At 45.0% G+C, this 25,045-nt stretch overlaps 1 protein-coding gene across 1 annotated transcript in view; it reads left to right on the top strand.

Moving 5' to 3' along the window:
• Positions 1-25,045, top strand: part of celsr2 (cadherin, EGF LAG seven-pass G-type receptor 2) — a 63,447-nt gene continuing 38,402 nt past the window's right edge. The window contains exons 1-2 of the mRNA XM_083972223.1: positions 1-3,703; positions 22,248-22,961. Coding sequence (XP_083828349.1) covers positions 172-3,703; positions 22,248-22,961 — 4,246 coding nt within the window. The 5' untranslated portion in view covers positions 1-171. The remainder of the gene's footprint in view (positions 3,704-22,247; positions 22,962-25,045) is intronic.

Below are 25,045 nucleotides of genomic sequence, written 5' to 3'. Positions count from 1 at the left end.
ACACTTCCAGAGAGAGAGAGAGAGCAGCCGGAGTGACCGGAGAGACGCGCGCCGGACCGGTCCGTTCAGAGAGCATGGCTCCGCTGCAACAAAGGGAAAGTCACAGGCGGAAAGTTTAGCAGGAACCCAGCGGCAGAGATTCCCGGCGGGAGAACACACACAGGAGGAGCGATGCACTTCGTTAAATGGGATTTGTTGTTTGTTTTCTGCTGGGGCTCCCTGGTTTCGGCGGCGCGCGGGTTCAACATCCACCTGAGTGAGGATGCGGGTCCGGGGACCTCGGTGGCCGGCGTGGAGCGCGGCGCGCGCTGCGCTCTGGATCAGGTACTGGCTCCTAAATTCACGGAGCGCTTTCTGGAGACTGACCCGGCCGCGGGCATTGTGTTCGTCTCGGGCTCCATAAAGTGCCCCCTGCTGCGCTCGAACCCCTTCACCATGTACACTGTGGCGGACTGCGCGGACTCCGGCTACAGGCACCTCCTCACCAGCCGGTACGAGGTGCATGTTCACGGTAGGAACTGTTCAAACAAGCGTAAAAGGAAACCTGAGTGGGACATGGAGGTGCTCAGTTTGTTCAGCAGCCACCGCCGCTCGGAGTGCAGAGAAGCAGGCTCGGCTTTATTCCCAGTGGGGGGTCTGCTACCTGGCTCCCCAGTCCGCTGCAAAGTCGCCAACAGTCGGGACTTTTTCTTCTCAGAGGGCTACTTGTTTGTGTCTGAGACTGTGTGCTGGAGGCAGGACACCCTCCTGGAGCTGGACCTGCTCTGTGATGTGCTCTCAGGAAATGGGCTGAATGCTGAAGTCAGCCACGCCATCCACTGGCGTGTGGGGCAGGGCTCCTTCAGGCAGGGCCACCTGGGGAAGCTGCTGCAGCAGGCGGCTCAGTCTGAGTCAGGTATTGTGAGCAGGAGGAGGAGAAGCATCAACAGCAGCCCCCAGTTTCAGCCCCCCATGTACCAAGTGTCTGTGGCAGAGAATAAGCCAGCTGGGACCCCTGTTGTAGTTTTAAAGGCAGTGGATGTGGATGAGGGGGAGGCAGGCAGGCTGGAGTATTTCATAGAGGCTCTCTTTGACAGCCGCTCCAACAACCTCTTTGCTGTGGACCCGGCCACTGGTGCCGTGTCCACAGTGGAGGTGCTGGACCGGGAGACGAAAGACACCCACGTGTTTCGCGTGACAGCAGTTGACCACGGCACACCTCGACGCACAGCCATGGCCACCCTCACTGTCACTGTCCGTGATACGAATGACCACGACCCGGTGTTTGAGCAGCAGGACTATAAGGAAAGCATCAGAGAGAACTTAGAAATAGGCTACGAGGTGTTGACTGTGAGGGCCACTGATGGAGATGCACCTGTCAACGGTAACATCCTGTACAACATCCTCAACAACAACGGCTCCAATGACGTGTTTGAGATCGACTCGAGGTCTGGTGTGATCCGCACCAAAGGCCTGGTAGACAGGGAGGAGGTCGAAGCTTACATGCTGTTAGTTCAGGCCAACGACCAAGGTCGTGACCCCGGGCCCCGCAGCGCCACGGCCACGGTTAACATAGTGGTCGAGGATGATAATGATAACGCACCCCAGTTTAGTGAGAAACGTTATGTGGTTCAGGTGCCTGAGGACATGGCCCCTAACACAGAGATCCTGCAGGTCACCGCCACAGACCAGGACAGGGGGGGCAACGCTGTCGTCCACTTCAGTATCATGAGTGGAAACACCAGGGGACAGTTTTACATCGATGCTCAGACGGGTAAAATGGACCTGGTGAGCCACCTGGATTATGAGGCAAACAAAGAATACACTCTGAGAATCAGAGCTCAGGATGGAGGACGCCCTCCGCTGTCCAATATCAGTGGCCTGGTGACGGTGCAGGTGCTGGACGTTAACGATAACGCCCCCATTTTTGTCAGCACACCGTTCCAGGCCACCGTGCTGGAGAACGTGCCCCTGGGCTACTCCATCATCCACATCCAAGCTGTGGATGCAGACTCTGGAGACAACTCCAGGCTGGAGTACCGCCTCACCGAAACCACACCCAACTTCCCCTTCAGCATCAACAACAGCACGGGGTGGATTGTAGTGGCAGCAGAGCTGGACAGGGAGAGTGTCGACTTTTACAACTTTGGAGTGGAGGCCCGAGACCACGGCTACCCCGTCATGTCGTCTTCAGCCAGCATCAGCATGACCATTCTGGACGTCAATGACAACAACCCCGAGTTCACTCAGAAGGCCTATTACATGCGACTGAATGAGGATGCGGCCGTGGGGACCAGCGTGACGACGGTGTCGGCCGTGGACCAGGACATTAACAGCGTGGTGACCTATCAGATATCCAGCGGAAACACCCGCAACAGATTCTCCATCACGAGTCAGAGCGGCGGGGGGCTCATCACGCTCGCTCTGCCTCTGGACTACAAGCTGGAGCGACAATACGTCCTCACCGTCACCGCGAGCGACGGCACCCGCCTCGACACGGCCAAGGTGTTTGTTAACGTCACAGACGCCAACACGCACCGGCCCGTGTTCCAGAGCTCACATTACACCGTCAACATCAACGAGGACAGGCCAGTGGGCACCACCGTCGTCGTGATAAGCGCCACGGACGAAGACACGGGTGAGAACGCACGCATCACCTACTTCATGGACGACAGCATCCCTCAGTTTGACATCGACCAAGACACCGGAGCCGTCACCACGCAGATGGAGCTGGACTACGAGGACCAAGTCTCCTACACTCTCGCCATCACCGCTCGGGATAACGGCATCCCGCAGAAGTCTGACACCACCTACCTGGAGATCCTGGTGAACGACGTGAACGACAACTCCCCCCGTTTCCTCAGAGACCACTACGTGGGGTCTGTGATGGAGGACGTGCCGGTGTTCACCAGCGTGGTCCAGGTTTCCGCCACCGATCGAGACTCCGGACTCAACGGCCGGGTCTTCTACACCTTCCAGGGCGGGGAGGACGGCGATGGAGACTTCATAATTGAATCCACCTCCGGCATTGTTCGCACACTGCGCAGATTAGACAGAGAAAACGTGCCTGTTTACAGCCTGCAGGCCTTCGCTGTGGATAAAGGTGTTCCCGCTCTGAAAACACCAGTCAACATTCAAGTAACTATCCTAGATGTGAATGACAACCCCCCAGTGTTTGAGAAAGACGAGTTTGACATCATGGTGGAGGAAAACAGCCCCATAGGCCTGGTTGTTGCGTACATATCAGCCACAGATCCAGACGAAGGCAGTAACGCACAGATCATGTATCAGATAGTGGAGGGGAACATCCCTGAGGTTTTCCAGCTGGACATCTTCTCCGGAGAGCTGACTGCGTTGATAGACCTGGACTATGAGACGAGAGCCGAGTACGTCATCGTGGTCCAGGCCACCTCCGCCCCCCTGGTGAGCCGCGCCACCATCCACATTAAACTTGTTGACAAGAACGACAACGTGCCCGTGCTCAAAAACTTCCAGATCATCTTCAACAACTACGTGACGGACAAATCCAGCAGTTTCCCCACAGGGGTGATCGGACGCATCCCCGCCCACGACCCCGACGTCTCAGATCACCTCCACTACAGCTTTGAGGTGGGAAACGAGCTGAACCTCGTCCTCCTGAACCAGAGCACAGGAGAGATCCAGCTGAGCCAGGCTCTGGATAACAACCGGCCCCTGGAGGCTTCCATGAGGATCTCAGTGTCAGGTGAGATGGATGGATAACTCCACCCAATTCAGTTCCCATTAACATACCCTGTCTTTTCATTCATTTGTCTTTTCAATTCACCGGGTAATGGAAGTGGTTATGACTAAAATATGACTTTCTCTGCTTTAGTATTCCATAGTGATTTTCCTGAAATAGAAATATTCATGAGGGAAGATTAACACTACAGGATATTTGTAAGCCACTCTACCTTAAAAAAAAAAAAAAAAAAAAACACCCCACAGTGCCAAGAGACAAAGATGTGTTTAAGCCATTATATTCTATGCGGTAAATTGTTTCCTTTGTTTCATTTTAGAGGGGCTTTTGTTGCTTAGTTGGACCCCTCATCATGGAATTGTCTTGTTTACCCAAGCCTGATTTGGCTTTACCTATTATTAAATGTAAATGGATGTGTTTGTGTATGTGCGACTCTGTATCCTGTGGGAGCTAAATCCCCAGTGGTCAGACTGATCATACCCCATAACTACCCATCAGCCCACCTCTCTACCGCATAATGAAAGACCTTATTCAATTAAGGTCTGTTTCTGTAGCTCATACCTGATGTTCTTTAGGTGTTGTATTGTGTGACTGGGTTGCCAGTAGCTGTCGGTGCTCCCAGCTCTGGAGTGCTTTAGGCTGATGATTCTGGTTTGAGTGCACTTTTAAAGACAAGAGACAACAAGAGCTGGTGAGGATGTAAACCTTTTTTGCTGTTACTGTTTCAGAGCTTTCATGTTTGTCTAAAACAAACCTCACTGCCGGTGTTCTCTTTCCTAACCTGAACATCTTAAACTGCCTGTGTTCCCTTCACCTTCAATTTTGCATGCCAGCACAAATTACAGTTTTATTTGCTTCCATTATGTGACTGAACTTGTGTTGGGCGTGTATTCCGTTTATCCTCAATTGCAGCTTTTTTTTGATGCAGAGTAACTGCAGCTCTGCCTTCTCTCTGACCTTGGAAGGACCTGCGAGGAAGGGGAACAGAACCAAATAGGTTATAATGTTGGTCTTCAAGGTTAAGATTTATTCAGATACTAAAGAGCAGTGAGGATTAGGGCTGGTAGAAACCTTGGGGTTTCTTTTATTTTACTGAATGTGATGGATGAGACAGTGCAGAGTGTCTTCCTAGTTGTTGATGAGGTGACACTGAGGGGCAGATACTGTATGGGTAGCGTGGGTAGTCGTTATAATGGATTGGATCTGTGTTTTTCCTCTCCTGAGAACAATAGTTAGCTGTCTGTTCAGGGGCGACTGCTGGAGCTCATACCAGGCTGTGATTGGGGGCAACAGCTGGGACTCCACTAAGAACCAATTAGAGGCCGTGTCTCCCCCAGCGCGTCCTGCACCTGCTGGGGTTTATGAGTCAGCACCCCTACAGGAGACAGGGGGAGAGGGAGGGAGACAGGAGGCCAGTGGGAGGGGAGGGGAGGGGGGGTGAAGTTGGGTTAGTGTAAACTGAGATATGCTGAAAAATACAGTCATACTGTACGAGCAGGGAAGTCATTAGACGGTTGGAGGAAGAGATGGGGAAGGAAACTGAGCTCCTCCTATAGATGCTACTGACCCCAATTTTCAAAGGCTTCTCCCTCAAGGGACCTCCCAAGTCCTCCCATTATCTCCCCCTTTATGCTGCCGTTTAAGAGGCCCCTTATGATGGACGATTTTTGATGGGCTCTTTTGTATGTTGTTAGACTGTGATTAACACTGTTTCTTAGTTCTGCTCTTCATGCTGAAATGGATGTGATGCTTTGAACGTAGCTACATTGCTAAGGTTGAGGTGAGGTGTTCCCCATGCTTTGGGAGGGTCATCTTTAAAAAAAAAAAAAGAAGAAAGAAATCCACAGATTATAAGAGTCCTCTTGAGGCAACACAGTAGACACTGATTTCACACTATGCAAATTATCAGAATTAACTGGATCTCACTTGGTCTGATTTTTTTTTTTTTAATCGTTAAGATAACAAACAGTTACACTAACATTGTTCACCACACGAAGACTTGTAATCACTTTACATAATTAAATAATATGTAGCCTACTCTGTTAATCCTCTGTTCTCTATTATCATCATGCTCATGATGCTATCCTGCAGCCCATAGATAGATAGATAGATAGATAGATAGATAGATAGATAGATAGATAGATAGATAGATAGATTTTTTCTAGATTTTTTTGTGTGTTGGCTGAGTGCAGTGTCATAACCTTTTGATTAAGTTAAGGAGCCAGGTGTGGTGGTGTGTATGTACTGGACCCACCACCATACTGAATGGGAAAAGGGAACTTCATTTACTTCTATCAGGATGAATTCATCAGCATCTGATTTCAGATATATTGAATTCAAACTCATACTTCTGTCTTGTGGAGATAAAACACAGCCTATCTGTTACTCATCACCATGCGTGACATCTCTATTATTAAGAGAACTGTGGTCACACTGCTGTGTGAGAGGTAGGTGGTCGTTTGTGAGATTAGATTTGCTGCATCTGTATCCTGGATTCTGTCAGACCAGTGTTGACATACTCAGGGGCTGATCCACAGCTCCCAGGCAAGCGTGAGCCTGCATAAATAGGTGTTTGCATTTGATGGCAAAGATTTTTTCCCCCCTGCTTTTCTTTCATCCTGAAGGCCCTGTTAATTTGCCCATGGAAAGTATAGCTAATCCTTCATTATGCTTCACTTTTGAACATGTTATCAAGCTTGGTAGATGTGAAGTCAGTCTTTTATAGTTGGCATGTCAGTTCCCGTATATTTCTCGCCCATGCCCAACCAGTCAATTCACAGTTGCATCGGCGCTCCCTGTTTAGCAAATATGCAATGTGTACATTATGATAGATACACCATGAGGACACTTTGTCCTTGTTTTAATCAGATTCTGTGTCCAAGCCAATATGCTCACTTTGAAAACGCCAATGCAGAGATTTAACAGACAAACAGGCTCCATAAGTAATGATGGTGGTTTGATTCAGCTCACATCACACTGCAGGTTATATGGATGCTTAAATTACATAGTGGACAGCAGATATTTTCTCTCTCTGGTCAGTGTCTGGAGGGAGAGCCTTTTAAGTTTCAGTATGACGTGGTTGTGGATGCTCCAAGGTTAAACCACTTTGCTGTTTAAGTTATCTGAGCCAAACGTGCTGCTGGCACTTGGCCCGGCTACATGAGGCAAACAACGATCACGCTCAAATGAATCAAACTTCATATTTTCTTAAAGATTATTGGATTCCTGTCAGAGTTAGAAGAAGAGATTCGATTCTTTTTTCCCAGTCAGATAATGTGTTTGAAGATGTCTTGCCCCTTCACCATCCTTGCATAAGATAAAACTACAAGACTGGAATTTTAATGGAGGGAGCTCTGTGCTCCGCTACATGCTTCACAAGTGAGAGCCAAGATATTCACAGGCGGCGGCATGATCTCATTGTAATCTACTGAACTTTATAGACTTTATAACTGTCAGTGCAGAGACTTTCTCACAAATGTGGAATGTGTGTGCATGGGTGTGTGTGTGTGCGTATGGCCTCCTCCAACAGGTGAACCTCTCCGATTGCTTTTCTTCGCTCCATCATAATCATTTCACTCGGGCAGAGCGTTGCTTGGGTTAGCGCTGATCTTTACGGCCGATGAATTCCTGTTTGCTTCGTACGATCCAAAGTCACCGCTCGCAAAGGCTCACCCATGTTTTGTGTAATGGGAGTCACATCCACCACCACCCCCGCCCCCCCACCCAACGTTAGTCACACTTGCAGGCTTGCTTGGAATGTTTGTAGCACAGTTTCTCTTCTTTTTATCCTAATAACATCACCTCTCACCTTGATCCTGTTTCTCTTTTCCCTCTTTTTGTTTGCCTGTCACCATTGCCCATTTTTCTCCTATCTAGCCAGGTCTATGGCTCTCACCCCTGCAACCTCCACTGTCCCCTCCCATCATTTCAAGCTCCTCCGCCCTCTCTCTTCACCCCCCCTCACCCTCCCTCTCGCTCTCTCCTTTGACTGTTGTCCCCCCCTCTCTCTCTCCCTTGTGAAAGGAAGAATGCCTAAGAGAAATGCTTTGTTAAGCGCCCAGTTGTCATGGTGAACCCAGCAATGCCTGAGAAATTCCTTGTGGGTGGGGACGAGGGGTAAGGTCCCTTTTGTAGAGTGAAGACGGAGGGGGGTGGGGGGTCGGGGAGGGGAGGCTCATAAAGTTCTAAAGAGCAACTGTCCCCCCCTCTCTCTCTCTTCCATTGAAGCATACAAGGCTTTCTCTGGCCCCGGGACGCACTGACCTGTCCTGTCAGCTACTTTCACTCTGCAGCATTTTTACAGGACACGCAGCAAGTCAACTGACACCTGACCGCAGATAGAAACTTTCCATTTGCTGTGGTTTTAAGGGGTTAAGCCTAGTCTTACATGTGAAGGCTTCAGAGGCCTCCTTGTTTTGAAAGTACTCAACAGTTGGCGGCTCCCAGTGATATGATAGTGTGGTCTCTAAGCTCTTTGAGTTGTGACACAGATGCACTCAGAGGGTATCTGATTTCTCGCTGCTGGCTCGTTTCATAGCAGCACAATTCTTCTGCGGGTCGAGCTCCTGTACACTTGGTTGCATCGAAGGGCCGTAGGAAATTGGGGGGGTGGGGGGGGGGGGTATGACATCATCTGTGTTAGGAGGGGAAGTGGTGTTTAGGATTAGGGCCGGTGCATCGCTGGGGTGAGGCCTTGTGGTGCTTGAATAAATCTAAGCATTGCCCTACATTGTCCTTGCTATCCCAGCAGACAATGGGAGTGGGCTCTGTCTGGGGGCGGCCCCCCCTTCCCACCCGTCTTTGTGTCCACTTGTTTGCACCAGTGCTGCTGCCTTCAGAAGAGTCTCACCAGGCCTGTTGTTCAACCATGAACGACCCTGTCTACTGTACAGTCTGATGCAGACAGTGGAAGACTTGCTGAGCACATACACTGGAGCTGAAAGTAGAGACGAAATGGTTGAACGAGCCAAAGTGTTTAAAATAGCTAAAAGTGATAGAAGTTTATATTTGGTGGAAATGGTTGGAACATCGACGTATCCACTTTTATGTAATTAATAGTATTAACAGTATTCTAAGGGGTGGGTATTGTATTTTTGTTTTTATTCTACTTAATTTTATTTAGTTTGATCTACCTCTGTCTTCTAACTCTTATGCATACAAGGAGTTTGTTTGCAGCCAAAGAATTTCTCTCGGGGGATCAATAATGTTATTCTGATTCTGAGTTGAGTACCATCTGAATATGAGTCTGTGATGATTTACATCAGTCAGGGGTGTGGAGCTGCATCAGATAGAAAAGGTTTGGAAGCGCTGACCTCGGAGGAGAAATGAAGTATTTGTCCTCTTTTAGGCGTAATAATTCTCCACCAGAGTAGAGCAATCAATCACAGTACATGCTCCTCACTGAGAAAAAGACACATTATATGCTCATTTCACAGGCTGTTACCTTTACACTACATTGCTTTCATTTAGTATTGAACCAGACTGAGATTTCACAGTGACCTGGTTTCATATGCAAGCTGTCAACATGAGGGTAAGAGGATGTGAGACATGAGGGTAAGAAGTGTGACTGGTAGAGGAGTAAGGCTCAGTGAGCAGCAGTTCAACATGTTTCATCTAACAGCCTACACCTGAAAGGCAACTAATGGTTTCCTCTTCAGCTACTACAGCGCTGTGATTGTGTTGTCACAGTGAGCTGCAGCTGAGTGATGATGAAGATGAAGATGGTTTCTTTTTTAAAGGGATAGTTCAACATTTTGGCAAATTGGCCCATTGCCATCATCCCTATAGTTTTAGGAGTAGTTTTGTTACCTTTAATTGTCGGTGCAAGCTACTTTTAGAACGGCGGAGCAGAGCCGCGAGCTGCTCAGAGCTACGCTACGGAGGCTCATGGGATTTCTTGGTTTCTCTCATCAAACTCATCAAATACACAATCCAACAACTCCAAAAAAAAACTGTCCCTGAAGGCAACACGCATCAGCGGTTTTGCATGAATTTACCTCGAAAACAACTCTGTCTCATAATGTTCTGTTATTATCTCATAGCGTGGTGAATGTGCAGGTCACAACTTGTCCACCAGAGCGTTTTGGAGTTGTTGGATTGTGTATTTGATGAGGGAAACCAAGAAATCCCATTAGCCTCCTTAGCGCAGCTCTGAGCAGCTTGCGACTCTGCTCCGCCATTCTAAAAACAGCTTGCACCGATAATTAAAGGTAACGAACCTACTGCTATGATTATAGGGATTATGGCAATGGGCCAATTTGCCAAAATGTTGAACTATCCCTTTAAGGACCTTTTTTGAACATTTTCCAAAAATAATGTGTCTGTGACAACGGACTACCATCAGATGTTAGAGTAGATGTATATATTAGCTTTAATATTTTTAGGTTAGGTAAACCAGGACTGTAGCTTTGGGTCCTTCTCAGTGAACAACCAAGTCATTATTGTGCTGCTGGTTGGTCAGTATCCAACATCTATTATAATATCTATCAGTGAATAAGGGCCTCATGCTTGGTCAAGTCTCTGCATGCTAATGTGTCTTTACCATTGCGCTGACAGCAGTTTTGCTTTGATATGCAAATGTTGTGATTGGGAGAGTTGAGCTCCATTTCTGTGGCTCTAAAGCTGCTTCACTATGGAGGAAGAATTTGCGGAATGTCCTCTCCTCGTGGTTTTCGGATACAGCAGAAAAGTATCATCAGGGGATGCTGTGCTCGCAAATGAGTATGAATGGTCTCTCCCCAATGAAGTCAGCTTTTCTCCTGCACGGAGGAGTCAGGAGAGGGATTGCAGCCTCGCTCTGACTCTTCAGGATTGAAATCCTTGGGTGACATTGAGCCACACAAGCAGTTTCCAGTATGAACTGTGTCGGGGCTGCAGGAAGCAGGTTATTGTGCTTATTGTTTCAGCCGATCTTTGTTCCCTCCTCAACTCATTAGGCCTAATTGCTCTGCAAAACATACTACAATCAGTCAAAATGCTGCTGGATTATGTGAAATAATTATCTTAACAAACAAGAGACATGAATATTTATTTAAGCTGTGTAGGCTACTTTAATGTTCTGAATCAAAAGAACAGACTTATGATGTTGAGTGTGTATATCTGCGTGGCTTGATGCAACATGGCTCAGATACAGATAACAGAAAATCTGCTGCGTAGGAGTGTGAACATGCTGTTCACTCCCTCCTTTTGAGAGAGATCTGCAAGTACGTTTTTTTTTTTTTTTTTTTTTCCATTACATGAGCTGTTGATGTTTGATTATCATAGTTCAGCTGTTCCCCAATAGTGGAATGAGCAAATCAGTTGTCAACCTTTGGGAGGTCAAGAGCTTTTATCCCAAATCGACCACAAATCCGCAGCAGCCTGCTGTCATTGTGCTCTGACAATTCCCACAGCCACAAATGTGTTAAGAATATTTTGGGTGATCAGAGGAGCTTTAAACTGCACCAGCCCTCATGGTGTGTTTTACCCTCCAGGCAACTCATTTCTCAGCTGCTGTGACTTTTAAAACCCAGGCGATGAAGAACTTCACAAAATGTGTTGATTGTTTTGGACGTGGTGAAGTCAGAAGCATTTATTGATTCACTTAATATCAAAATCTATCTGCAGATTTTCATGTAAAACATTTTATCGAGGAACTTATGTTTAATTTAAGTGAGTAACCACGATGTATCAATGTATCTTATCAAATGTGATTTGGGAGAACTCGCTAACAAACTAATACATCATACTCGTTTTTTATTATTAGCTGTTGGGCTGTAGAAGTCAGCAGAGCAACTGCACCCGTCAGTGTTTGTCCAAAGAGTAGTTCTAATTATGGGAAATATGCTTCATTGATTTCCAGTGATGGGGATAACAGCGTTACTAACAGTGCTACTTTTTCAGTAATGAGTAATCAAACCCTGTTACCGTTACTGACAATTAAGTGGACTATTAATCACAGTTTCTTGACTCAAGAAGTCCCGTCAGGAAACCAGTTGAAGTGTACGTTATATGCACATTTTTTTCTGTCAATCAACTAGTCGGAAAAAAGACATTTATCTGGAACTAACCAACTCACTGTGAGTGAGTTGGTTAGTTCCAGATGAACGGGAGGTCAGGGTTATGGTGTTGGGGTTAATTGGACATATTTGAGCATTTTATTAAGAAGTAACGCCAGTTATCTCAAGGAAATGTATCGAATGCAACTGTCCAACGTTGGACCAGTCCTAGCCTGGTCAGATGCGTACATGAACTGATGAAGCCTCTTGGATGAGAGGTGAAACGTCTTCCTAGACAAAATAACCAAGTCCAGTTACATTCGATTTCAATTTCCTAACTATGACCTGGACAAATGAGAATATTCATAGGCTTAACGCAATAGTTACTTTTCCTAGTAATTACTTACTTTTATAATGTAGTAATTCAGTTCCTAACTCAGTTACTCTTTGGGAAACGTAACTAGTAGGACTAACTAATTACTTTTTAATGTAACATGCCCAAAACTGTTGTTTTCTGGCAGCAGTAGAGTGATGCTACTCACACACAATGAAGCCACTACAAGGAGACAATTAGCTTAGCTTAGCATAAAGACTGGACTGGGGGTATGCATGCAGCTAGCCTGCTGCAGAACTCCTGGTGAGCTGCTGTAGGTGGATGTGGATTGAGGCCTTTACAGGAGTCAGTAGATTTACAGGCAGCAGAAGCTGGTGGTGGGGCGTCAGCTTCGGCCGTTGCTTGTCTGATGGGGGGTCAGGAAGAGGGGAGAGGGGGGAGGGGGGGTTAGGGTAATGGGATGAAAAACCTGTCCTTCCCTTTGAATGCATGGCCTCCACCCCCCAACCAGCCATCATTCAGGCAGCAGTTGAATGTGTTTCACCTCTCAGCCCTGTTTAATTCAACCAGGCCGCTCCCCAGCACATTTTACTGCCTCCCTTTTGATCACCAGGACCCAGATTCCAGCTTTTAAATTAAATCGACACCAACCAGAGTGCACTTAGTTTAAAGAGACATCTGAGAAGCTTGATGGAACACGTTCGAGACCATGTTAAATACTATCAGAGCATTTAGCTACAGAGCTGCAACATCATGACACTTAGACTTCCTCGGTCTTTAACCTACATTAATGCTCATTAGTGTCTGGGGTCTGATTTGTTTTTTCTCTTTTTTTTTCCAGTGGAGAGTTAATTGAGCCTCAGGTTGTAGGCTGGTGTTTTGTCCTGTTGTGTGCTCGTTGTCCTTGTATGTTCACCTGAGGTCCAATCACATGAAAGGACAAAGATCACAAAGAAAGAAGCTAAAATGAAAAATAATAATAATATTTTAGTATTTTCCTCTGTGAATTTCTATAACCATGTTCTGTATTCCTACAAAACTGCACACGCTGCACCTTTCCTTTGTCTGAGCTACATTTTCTATTGGAACATTCATTGTTAAGATTATTTCATTCTTACATTTACAATCCAGTAAAGTAAAACTCAAAACAGGTTAATGAAACAACTGAGTTTCAGAAATAAAAAGTGAAATGTCATAGATTAATCATTATCTTACACACACATGCAGCAGCAGAGTCCCATCAATGGATATAATGGTGGGCGTCTACAAGGGCACAGTACTTCATTCTAATTAAATGAAACTGTTGTTGGTCCCACAGGGGCTGCGCTCTCTGGTCATGGCTGATTGGTGTGTGGTGCACTTGTGTTGTTCCTCTGTCACCTTGTGTGGACTCACCACCATGGTGTTGTCAGCAAAATGCAAACATGACACTTGTGACCATAGTTTAACCATGTTTGAGTACCCGAGAAAAGCGCTATATAAATCTTATGATTTATTATTATTATATTATTAGTTTCACACCATGGCAGTGCATCAACACTGTTTTTTACTGTTTGTAACAGCTGCACAGGCCTGCTAGAGACAGCTGTTTTATCCACATGAAAGTGCCAAACATGACCAGGCTGTGCAGGTGGAACTGAAGCTCTGTGGTAGGTGCTTCACCATCACTGGTCTTTAAACCAAGACTACTTTATGGTTATTTCTGCCAGTTTAAATCATCTTGTATGGTTTTGGATAACTCAGCAGCCGGTAAAAGTCTATCAGAGAAAACACCTTAACAAAGATTAGCTGTGATCTCAACTCCCGACGTCTTGTGCGGTGTCAGTGAAACACTGATTTAATGAGATTTTAATGGTTATCATCAAATAGGACCTGTTTGATTTGCTGAACCACGGACACTGAAGGAAATCCAAACCAGGAGAACCTTACAGTAATGGTGGTGAAAACAATAACTCCCATGATCCCACAGTAATTCATGCTGTCATCCAGGTCCGTCTTGTGATATTGTTGTGACTGAGACCTCTAGCAGCAGAAGTTACACTGTTGAAAGGTGATGTTCATTCTTGGCTGTAAGTTCCCCACTCCTCAACTGGTGTAAATCTACAAGTGTATTTAAGACGGGCCCAGGTCTCGCTGGGTTAAACCCTTTAGCAAACAGCCAAACAGGAAGTAAAACTAGGGATGCTTATTTTCAAATCATAAACTCATTAAAAACGTGTTGGTTTGCCGAGTGGCCTCCTGCATGGAGCTCTAAAGACTCTGAAGTGCAAAGGCATCCACAGGCCTTATCCCTCCAAAGTGATTTTTAATTTATGATCTCCCTATTGATCTTGGAAACAGCAGCCCGGCTCCACGCTCTTTGATGTAGTGAATACTCAGTGCCTGCTGCTCCGCATACTGTAGTGTACTGATGCCCAACCACTACGACAGGCTCTGCTGAACCTCATTACCTCCTTACCCGGAGGTTCCCCCCCCAACATGACACACTTCTGCAGTGAAACACACAGTTGCCTTTGAGGGAGTATCAGCCCCTGCAGATCCCACAGTTTACGTGGTTTTGTTTGAGCGTGGCGATCTTAACGTGGCACCATTAGACATGTAATGAATGGCTGCTTGAGAGAGCTGTTTGAGTGTGATTATATATCAGCTATCTACTGTCATGATGATAAATGGTACATTTATACTGGCTCTGGTGTGTGAGTGTCCCCCTCCACAATAAGTAGACGGTGCTTACACTGGCTTGGTGTTTAATGTGTTCATTCAGAGGTGGAGAAGCCAGAATGTTGCCTTGTTTCTCAGCTGCTGTGATGTGTATGTATGTGTAAGCATGCATTTATATATACTACTATATACTATGTATATTTATCCATCCATCCATCCATCCATCCATCCATCCATCCATCCATCCGTCCATTATCCATCCATCCATCCATCCAACCATCATCCATCCATCCATCCATCCATCCATCCATCCATCCATCCATCCATCCATCCATCCATCCATCCATCCAACCATCATCCATCCATCCATCCATCCATCCATCCATCCATCCATCCATCCATCCATCCATCCATCCATCCAACCATCCACCCACCATATGGGATGTGATCTATATGGAGGAGTCTCTAGGACACTTGGCCATGTTCTTTCAGCAGTGTAAACACAAACGAAGGACCACCTACTTCACTGACATCCTCACAGTCTAATTAGTCCCAACACAGAAAGAACCAAACATGAATTTTTTACTGTTTCTAATGGCCAAAGCTGCATTTCTTTGTAGAGCTGTGCACACTGCAATGATTAGCTCAGCCCCTCTGTGCCTCTCACATACTCCCGCACTTACACACACAGTTTCACACACACACCTTCTGTCGCTGAAGATACATGTTAATACCAGGTCTGAACAGGAGCGCAGTTCCAGCTAATGTTTTAATCTAACCTGGATGTCATGGCTGTGTTTCTGTATTTTAAGTTTTCAGAACATGAGCTTTGTGTTTACCGTCCAAAGGCTGCTTCTGATTGGAGACCTGGGAGCTGGAGTTTTAACAGATTTTATTTTTTATTTTTATGGCAACCATAACCATTTAAAATCAGATCGGATTTTTCCAAAATAGTGTGCAGAATAAATTTCTCTGCTTACACTTTCATCACAGGCTTCAGTGTCCTGTTATTGAAATGTTAGACTTGACGCTTGACAGGTTTGTTACTCAACATGGCTAACCTGAGGTAAGCCAACCGGTGCAATCCTTGTGTATTTGTAAAGTCAAATAGACAAGAGGGTAGGTGGAACTGGATGTTTTATGTAGCACTCTCTGGACTGTTACACACATAATGCTGAAGACTTCTTAGTAATATGCATACAGAATGTTTAGCTGAGCCATGTTGATTGTCCATCACAAGTTAATGTGAAATGTCACAAATCATAAGCTGGGTGTCACCTGCTGTCCCTCTGAGCCTATGAGGTCCTGGTTTTGGATGATGAGGTCTGACTTTATGCTTAATGCTCCTTTAAAGGGGACATATTATGGAAATATCACTTTTTGAAGGCTCTTTAACATATATTTGGGTGTTTGTCTTGCCTTCTGGCCCCCAAAATGTGAGAATTGAGAAAAAAAATCTGTAATGTGCAGACTCCCTAGGTTGAAATCCACGTGGTTTTACAAGCTGTTCCCGCAGTTGTCTTCCAGTGAGGTTTCAAATTTGCATAATCCCACCCCTACCTGGTACCAGTAGAAGGGGCGGGGCAAGCAGTGGCTGATTTGCATTTAAAGGAACAGGCACTGAAACCAGCCGCTCTGAACAGGGCTGTTTTGAGAGGATGAAAAAAGTGCTGTGATGTTTGATCCTTGGGATATTTTGACCAAAGCATGTCACAGACATGTCTTTAAGACACATGGAAACTATTTTTTTTAATTTGTGGAAAGGGGGCATCATATGTATCCTTTAATATTGCTCTCTCTTAATTTTGAGGCCGGCAGCTGGATCCTGCACCAACACTCCAGTTAGACTGGTGCAGGTTCAGCTCACTGGCCAAGGTCACTCCTACATTTGCTGTGTCCTTTCCTTTACTGGAGGCAGCTCCTGGACTGGGACACAGCTAATACGTCCATCAGGGTGGTGTCAGTGGATGATGGTATAGGTGATCGACAATGACTGGAAAGATTGCTGTAATACATACAACTTAAATCTGCCTGCAACTGTTCCATAACCATGCTTGCTCTTTGTAAGCTTGTTGTGTGTAGGTGCAGCTCTGAGTTAAGAGGAGATCAGTAGACAGACAGAACATGTATATATGTATGTGCTACATGTACAGTAGCCTATATACACATACTGTATATCAGCAGCTTCACAGCACAACTTCATCTTCTTTTTTCCTTTCCTTTTCCTTCCTCACTCTCCTTAGACAGACAAAGCAGAATGCAACACCAAAATGTAATCATTAAACATGAAGCGACCGGTGTAAATAATTGATAAACTGCCATTTGACCAGCGATTGGGAATCACTAAGGGAGACGACCGGGGCTACTTTCATGCTGCTCTGAGTGATGTCTCTGTCTCCGGTAGTTTGGTCACAGAGTCTTTCTGATCTTTATCCACCATGACTTTTCTTGACATTTTCTGGGATTCAGCTGGGAGATTTGATGGCAACTTTGTTGTCTAATTAGACCAGTCTCACTGATTTGTTCTCTCTCTCCTTGTCTCTCTTTCTCCCTCTGCAATCAAGTTATTCTGACCCACTGCAGGCTTCACACACAGATCCATATATTAAGCTGTGATTATAAATGTCATTATGGCAAACACACAGCCCTAAAGGCTCGTTGTGTTCATACAAAGAGTAGCCTATCATTGGAGCATTTGTTGTTCATAATTCTGATGAAGGTGGGCTTCATTAATATTTCATGATAAGAAGCAGAACAACCCCTGGTTTTCTGGTGTGTGGAAGCTTCAGCTTCCAGCCAAACGTGGTCTTTGGATGTCTCTGAGAGACTTCCTGTAAATTCTAATGAGCCAGCTTGTTTACATGCGTTACTCTCTTGATCTGCCTTTTTTTTTTTTTTTTTAAAGGAATGTTTATATTTTGTTTACGCACTAGATGATTTGGGGTTTTAAATGAGTGCTACCATTTTGTGCTAAAAAAAAACGTATGTACAATCTGGAATTCTGGGTGCAGCCTGTAAAACAGCTTTGAGTTTTGAGTTGATCCGTCCTCTGGTTCAAAGGTGTGAGGTGTGAGTGAGTGTGAGGCTGAGTCACTGAGTCATGTTAAAATGACAGCAGCACTGATCACACACTCACTGTTTTAAAGATTTGATGAAGCGCTGCAGTTTTCCTCCACTTCAGAGATTCAGTGATAACTAAACCTGCACTCCTTCAACGTATACTCTCTGCTCTGCTTGTATTGACGTATGGATCCTCACTACCACCCACACACACATGCATACACACAAACACCCACAATTCTTATACAACCTTGGCAGTCCTAAAGCCAGTGTGTGTTTAATCTTTTCCCTGGCGCCACTTCCTAGCTGAGAGCATTCCTGGCACCCAGAGGCCCCAGAGAGGGTCGAGCTCCGGGCTCAAAGCAGTGTCACACTTCAGAACTGGCACCTTGTCTTGTTACCAACTAAACATCCCTCTTTTCCTCCTTTTTGGCCCAAAACGCCCTGCTTACCCTCCGCTCTGCAGAGAATAACCTCTTTGAAGGATGGTCTGGTCTCTTTCAGGAGAGATTCTCCTCGCGCTCAGTTTCCCAGCGCTGCATCTATGCCTGAAGCTCTGCCTGAACTTCCTACCAAGAATGTGAATTGGCAGAGGACGTTATCAAGGCTATGTCTGTCCTTATACGCGGCCGGACCTTTAGGAGCCTCTGCTCCCTCAGAGATGTGTGTGTTTCTTGCTCCTGTTGCTGCAGATCAGTGGTTATCAGTGGTTATATGAACAGATAAAGAGAGGAGAGGCTCAGGCAGAGAGCTGATAGTCTACTCTGTGCCACCACACTCAAACATTTCATTCTCTGGTTGTGTCCTGTGAGACTTGTCTGTTTAAACCAAAAAAGTAAAAACTAATTTGCTACAGAGAGCTTTGATTTGTGATGGACACACATTAGTCAGTAATGGCAGTTTTGACAGCCAATAAATCATTTAAACGAAGCCTCCATGGAAATGTTTTGGCTGGTTCCAGTCTCCTCCCATACATGATTTATAGCATTTTAGATGGATTATCTGTGGGCTTTAAACAGTTTAATATAAATCATTTAATGATTTAAAGCATTTTAAATGGATTATCTTTGGGTTTTATACAGTTCAACAAAACAACCTATGCGTAAATGTTGTCTTTTAAAATTGTGCTGCAACTAATTTTCACAACTTTATTATTTAATTTGATGCTGTCACCACACAGCATAGTTCAACTGAGGTGAAGGCAGGATATTTTTGAATTAACTCTCTATGGAATACATTTTTATTTTATGGGAAAAAAATATTGCTCCCAGTTTTTGGGACCTTGACCATCACTGATAATATATTGGTCAAAAATGTTGGTCCTCACCACTTTTCCTGATTGTCCTCCACTGTCAGAGGGAATGAACCGAACTGCTCCATCATGTTCCTTCCACACATAAAATATTCCTGTCTCCTTTTCCTGTGATGATTAGTAGATAGTACAGCAAAAGCACTGACTGTGGTGACAATCAATGCTGTTGCTGTATCTCTCCATCCATTTGAATGTAATTGTCAAAGCAAAAGTGGTCCAACTGCACATTGTAGCAATAGGCAACAAATGAATACATTTTTAGTATATAAACAAAATGTGTCTATATTCAATTAAATGTGCTTCTTCACATATGTACATTCACAATATTTCCACATTTATTCAAATTAAAACAGTATAAAGTGATACTTATCTCACCATTTGCTGGTAAATGGTACCGTGACCATCTAGTCTTGGTTCCAGTAGGACGGAGAAAACACCAGAGAAACAGTCAAACCCACTTCAGCCCCACATTTCTTTGGTCACAGACTTATGCTACTTTCTAGGTATATTTTATTATTTTTTTAATGTGAAGAGACAATGTGGTTTGTCACCAGAGCTCACAATCAGAAAAAAGCCCCAAAGTAAATTTGAATAAAGAAAACTTTTATTACAGTGTTTTCTTCTTGAGACCCCACGCCCCCGGTTCCCTCCCCTCCTGTGCGAATGCTTTTCTTGTGTACACAGGTGTGTGTGTGTGTGTGTCTGTGTGTGTGTGTGTGTGTGTGTGTGTGTGTGTGTGTGTGTGTGTGTGTGTGTGTGTGTGTGTGTGTGTGTGTGTGTGTGTGTGTGTGTGTGTTGATAGTAAAGTGTGAACTAATGGAGCGACCCTGCTTGTGTCTCTTTGATTTTGTCTCCCACTTCCTCCACTAAGGCTCTGTATTATTACTGTCCTGGAAGCGCTTGACTGAAAGCAGGAGGATTAAAGCTGTGTCAGACATGCTTCTCTGTCTCACTTCCTCTGTGACCCCTCCCTCTGCCCCCTCCCCTCCTTTGGCATTCTGTGTTTAAACTCACTCTGTGCCAAACAGGGATACGGTAACTTTGGCCTGTGCTGTTTGTTTGTGTGAGTTCTGCTCGCAGGTTCTGGCCAGCATCCAGACGGCCCGACACAAAGCAGCCCATTGATAATTTTGGTGGGAGAGGGGCTTGTTTTCATCACACATTTGATTTGATTGAGCCTGTTCTGCGTTTCCTCCTGAGCGTTTCGATAGACAAAACGATAGCAGCCTCTTTTTGTGACCTTACAGTGAAACTATGTAACTTTTTATAAAGACTAAATGACCTGATCTTCATTTGACGTGAATGAACAGTTGAATTCATTGATAACAGAACACACCATCGCTCACTGGTTAGTTTCTGCTACACACTCGCTTGGCAGCTTACAAAGTCTAAGTCTAGATAGGAAACGTAAGTGAACTACTGCTGACAGTAGGCTACTGAGTCAGATACTGACTCCTCACTACTTGTGCTAATGTTGCACAACATTGTAGCTTTTCAAATCAGCTAATGAAGGACGCCTTTAGAAGAGAATCATGGCTAAATAAAGATAATTACACTTTTTGCCTGCTCTCCTCTAATTACCAGTTCAGCAGAAATTGCTTGGATGAACACAAACATCTGACTCAGTAACTCAGATCCATAGGTTTTGTGCTTGTTAGCAACACACTGAACGTCCCCGTGTGTTCTTTTTGCTCTTTGTGACTGGATGGTTTTGGATGGAGGCTGTTTTCATTATAATTTTACCCCTCGGTGAGCAGAGTCCTCTGACTGCTCCTGTCAGTGACATTTAGCTGGAACTGGATGAGAAGCAGTTTGCATTTTTTTTTTTGCAAATATCATTATCGTAGAAAAACTCCAAAAGAAATGAGCTCAGTAAAGCCGTGAGGCCATGTAAACGGAGCACATGGTCTGACATGATGTAGCAAGATATGGAGAATAGAAATCATTCTGTCCACATTCAAAATGTTAAAGTCGTACTTAGTTATTAAAGACGTAATGAGCTGTACATGAGCAGACTGGAAATCACTCATCTGGTTTCAAAGGAAGGAATTTCCAAGGAAGTGAATGCATACAGGATCAAAACATTAACAGGATCTGGTATCAAAACAGGGAGACAATAGATGAGCTCTGCTGGGCTGAGAAACGCTTAAACTGCTGCGTGTAGACCGGAGCCTTCCAGCTAGTGTGTATAATGAAGTAGCATCTCTTCTTCCGAACAAAGAAAAGGAAAGAGAGAGGTGTGAAATTGCTGATTAGAAACTTGGAAAGCACTGAAAGGAAACATACATACACTTGTTTTTTCTTGCTCTTGGCAAACATGTGTCATCTGTTCTGGCACATGAGAAGCCGAGAAACTGTCGTCCGAGCCAAGAATACCACTTCAGAAAAAAAGTGTCAGTTTCTACACAGTCTGTGGTGTTTTTTGTTTTCAGTCCTTCATCCTCAGCTGTAAGTCTGTTTACACAAGTGGGTCTACTGCAAATACGTGAACCTGGTGTTACAGTAGCAGCTGCTGCACAGATCCTCCACCATGCAAGTACCTGCATCGGTCCTGTTGCCTGTTGTCTCAGCTGCTCCATGTGTTGATGGCACGCTCACTAAGTACTATCATTAAGATTAGATGTATCTGCACAATTTTAATACACTATTGGATGAGGATTTAGGTGAATGTCCAGGTGATAGTTGATATTGAATCCAATGAAAAGACCAAAAACCAAAAAAGTATTTAAGTGCTGTCTGTGAAGTCAAAGCCTGAGCCTTCTTCTCCTGTTCTTCTAAGCGTGGTCTTGTTCGTAGCTGTGTTCTCTGGTTTCACAGCCTCTCTCATCTGCATCACAGTTGTTCTCTCTTGTCTCAGAGCTGGAGATCTGTCGTCATCTGAGCTCAAGAGCTGTTACAGTTTCACGGTTCATTCTGTATAAGACATTTGAGTCAAGAACAGGATGATAGTTTTTCTTTCTGTCATAAAAATAATCGTCATCATCTTATTTGCTGTAATCATCCATTCAACATGAGTTCATCTCCTCCTAATGCACCTGATCCAACCTGTGTGCACTTCCTGTGAAGCCTCAGCTGTCTGCTTTAGAAGAGGAGGTCGTCCATTGTTAGTGTTTACAGGACAAAGCTCCTCTTCACTGCAGCTCAGACTCAGACGTTTCTTTGTGTCATCTCGTGTTAACTGTTCCTCCTGCTGTGTGCCTTTTTCAGACGGCGTCCACTCGGTGTCGGCCCAGTGTCTCCTCCAGGTCACCATCATCACAGATGAAATGCTGTCCAACAGCATCACGTTGAGGCTGGCCAACACCTCCCAGGAGCATTTCCTCTCCCTGCTGCTGGCACAGTTTCTGGACGGCGTGGCCCGCGTCCTGTCCGCCGCCCCCGAGGACGTCGTCATCTTCAACATCCAGGACGACACGGACGTCAGCGCTCGCATCCTCAACGTCAGCCTGTCTGTGGCCGTGCCCGTGCCCGTGTTCGGAGAGGGACACCCGCAGGCCGAGGGGCTCGGCCTCGGTGGCGAGCGGCCGGGGAGAGGGGCTGAGAGCGGAGGTGGGGAGTTCTTCGGCTCGGAGGAGCTCCAGGAGAGGTTGTACTTGAACCGCAGCCTTCTGGCCCAGATCTCCTCCCAGGAGGTTCTTCCCTTTGACGACAACATCTGCCTCCGCGAGCCCTGCGAGAACTACATGAAGTGTGTGTCTGTGCTGAAGTTCGACAGCCTGGCTCCGTTCGTTGCATCCGACACCATCTTGTTCAGGCCCATCCATCCCATCGCCGGGCTGCGCTGCCGCTGTCCCAGCGGCTTCACGGGGGACTACTGTGAGACGGAGATCGACCTCTGCTACTCCAAGCCCTGTGGAGCTCATGGAGTGTGTCGAAGCAGAGAGGGAGGCTACACCTGCGAGTGCTTCGAGGACTACACAGGTGAGAGCTCCAAGTTTATATGGACTCTTTTTGTTTTGCTTTATTAATACATTTAACCCTCCCCCTGCAGTTACTGTATGCCACCAAGCTCTCTGTTCTCACGCACAAATATAAACTTTACACTTACAAGAGTGACAGATTTATTTATCACTTATCACTCGCTCAGAGATGACATCATCCAGGTCAGAGGTCAGTAGGTCAACCTACAGACCATGGATGTTGATAACAGCTAACCCCGGACTAGCACTAGCGTATCATTACAAAATATTGGTGAAATTAACGAGTTTCGAGGCAGATAATGTGTTATTTAGAGGCTGCATTCCGCTGCCCTGTAGACTTGCATTATACAGATATCTACGCGGCTCTCGGCTGGATCTAATTTCGTCAGAACGACTTGTAATGACACCAAAATTATCTGGGTGAGTAAATGATCGTATTTTATGCTAGAAATAAGGTCCAGATTGTAAAAAATGGCAATTCCCCTTTAAAAAAGGGTTATTGTGTTTTTATTTGTAAAGTGAATCCAAACAGAGACACAAATAGAGTAAGGATATCAGAAAAAACACTTTGAGAGACATTTCTAAGACAGTTTGTCTCTTTGGTCTTTTTCATTGTATGTGTTGACATAAACAAAACTCTAGATTTATCCTTGTCTCCAAAGATATCCTCATGTAGCCTTTAAATGTTAATGTCTCAAAGATTCCCAGGGAGCTGTAAAGTCTGTCCTCAGCAGCTCTGTATTGAACCTGATCGACCGTGTATAAACACAGACTGCCCTGTGCCACATACAGGCTGAGTGATGACTGATTGATCTGATTATCAACTTAAACTTATTGTCTCACATTTCTGTGAGACAATAAGCAGAAGTCCAGCTGCTCTGGATTGTTATTTAGTTTGTTCTCAAAACAAAGTCTTACATATGTCATAAGGCTGACAGTTTGGGAAATGAATCTAATTGCGATTTTTTTTAACCAATATTGCTATATGCTACTATTTTTTAAGTTCATTATCATCCATGTCATTCAACAGACACAAGCAATGTTCTATATGACCAGCACAATATTTGATTAATTAAACATACATTGCTCTTTCCTGTTGGATTTGTTGAACTTACAGGCTTGTTACTGAGCCGTTAGGCCTGATACAACAGGCCAATGAGGCCAATGTACAACAGGTAACAGTGTTGCGTTGTTGCCTCTTTTTACCAATAGAGTGTAACTAGAGCATAATCACAGCCTGTGCAGTTACAAAATTGCGTTTTATCATGTTACGATATAACTGCAAATGCAGTTCAGCCCCAATTTTAAATGATGAATATATGTTTATTTTTCATTTTCACACATTTTTGGTCAAAATCTGTTATTGTTTGTGTCTTGCAGCCACTGAATAGCCAGTATGCCTACATGCTTACTTTACACCTACACTGGAAACATCCTGAGCTGCAGGCGTGGAGCATGTTTCAAAGCTAACGTCCAGAGGACAGGGAGAACCATGATAAAACAAGCTCTGTTTCCTCACTGATGCTTATTTTGGAGACCAGGGATCCTCAGAGAGAGCTTTACTCAGTGTTGAGTGTTTTGCAGTGAGGAGAACAAGAAACAGCAGTTTCTCTGTCCCGAGTAGTATCGTTGAGTGGAGCGAAGGAAGGAAATTATTAATTATAGATGGCTACAGCACAGATGGAGAGTGTCCCCTGGCTGTGAAATGCCCTGTGGTAAGAAATACCTAAGATTAAAATAAAAATCTATATCACAAAGCACACAGCATGTCGAGACAGAGAAGACAGAGGCTTCCGTCTTTAGAGATAATGAAGGAGTAATTTATGACTGTTGGCAGCAGAATTGCAAACTGGTTGCAGGAATAATTCAGTCTGTGATCCAAAAATTATTCACATCCTCAAAGGGTTAAAGATGTCTGCTGCCTGGGTTTGTGGTTAAGAGAAATAGAAAAAGGGTTTAAAGAGGAAAAAATAATTAAAAATGCTAATTTATACAATATGAATATTAAGAAACGTACCCCATCTTTTTGTTGAGAGGTTAAGTGGGTCAAGTTCTGACTTTTTAATGGGATACAGAGTTTCATCT

This window comes from Trachurus trachurus (genome assembly GCF_905171665.1).
Source record: "Trachurus trachurus genome assembly, chromosome: 5".
Classification (NCBI taxonomy): domain Eukaryota; kingdom Metazoa; phylum Chordata; class Actinopteri; order Carangiformes; family Carangidae; genus Trachurus; species Trachurus trachurus.
The sequence above is the reverse complement of the archived record's forward strand: the minus strand, read 5'-3'. Positions and strand labels throughout refer to the sequence as shown.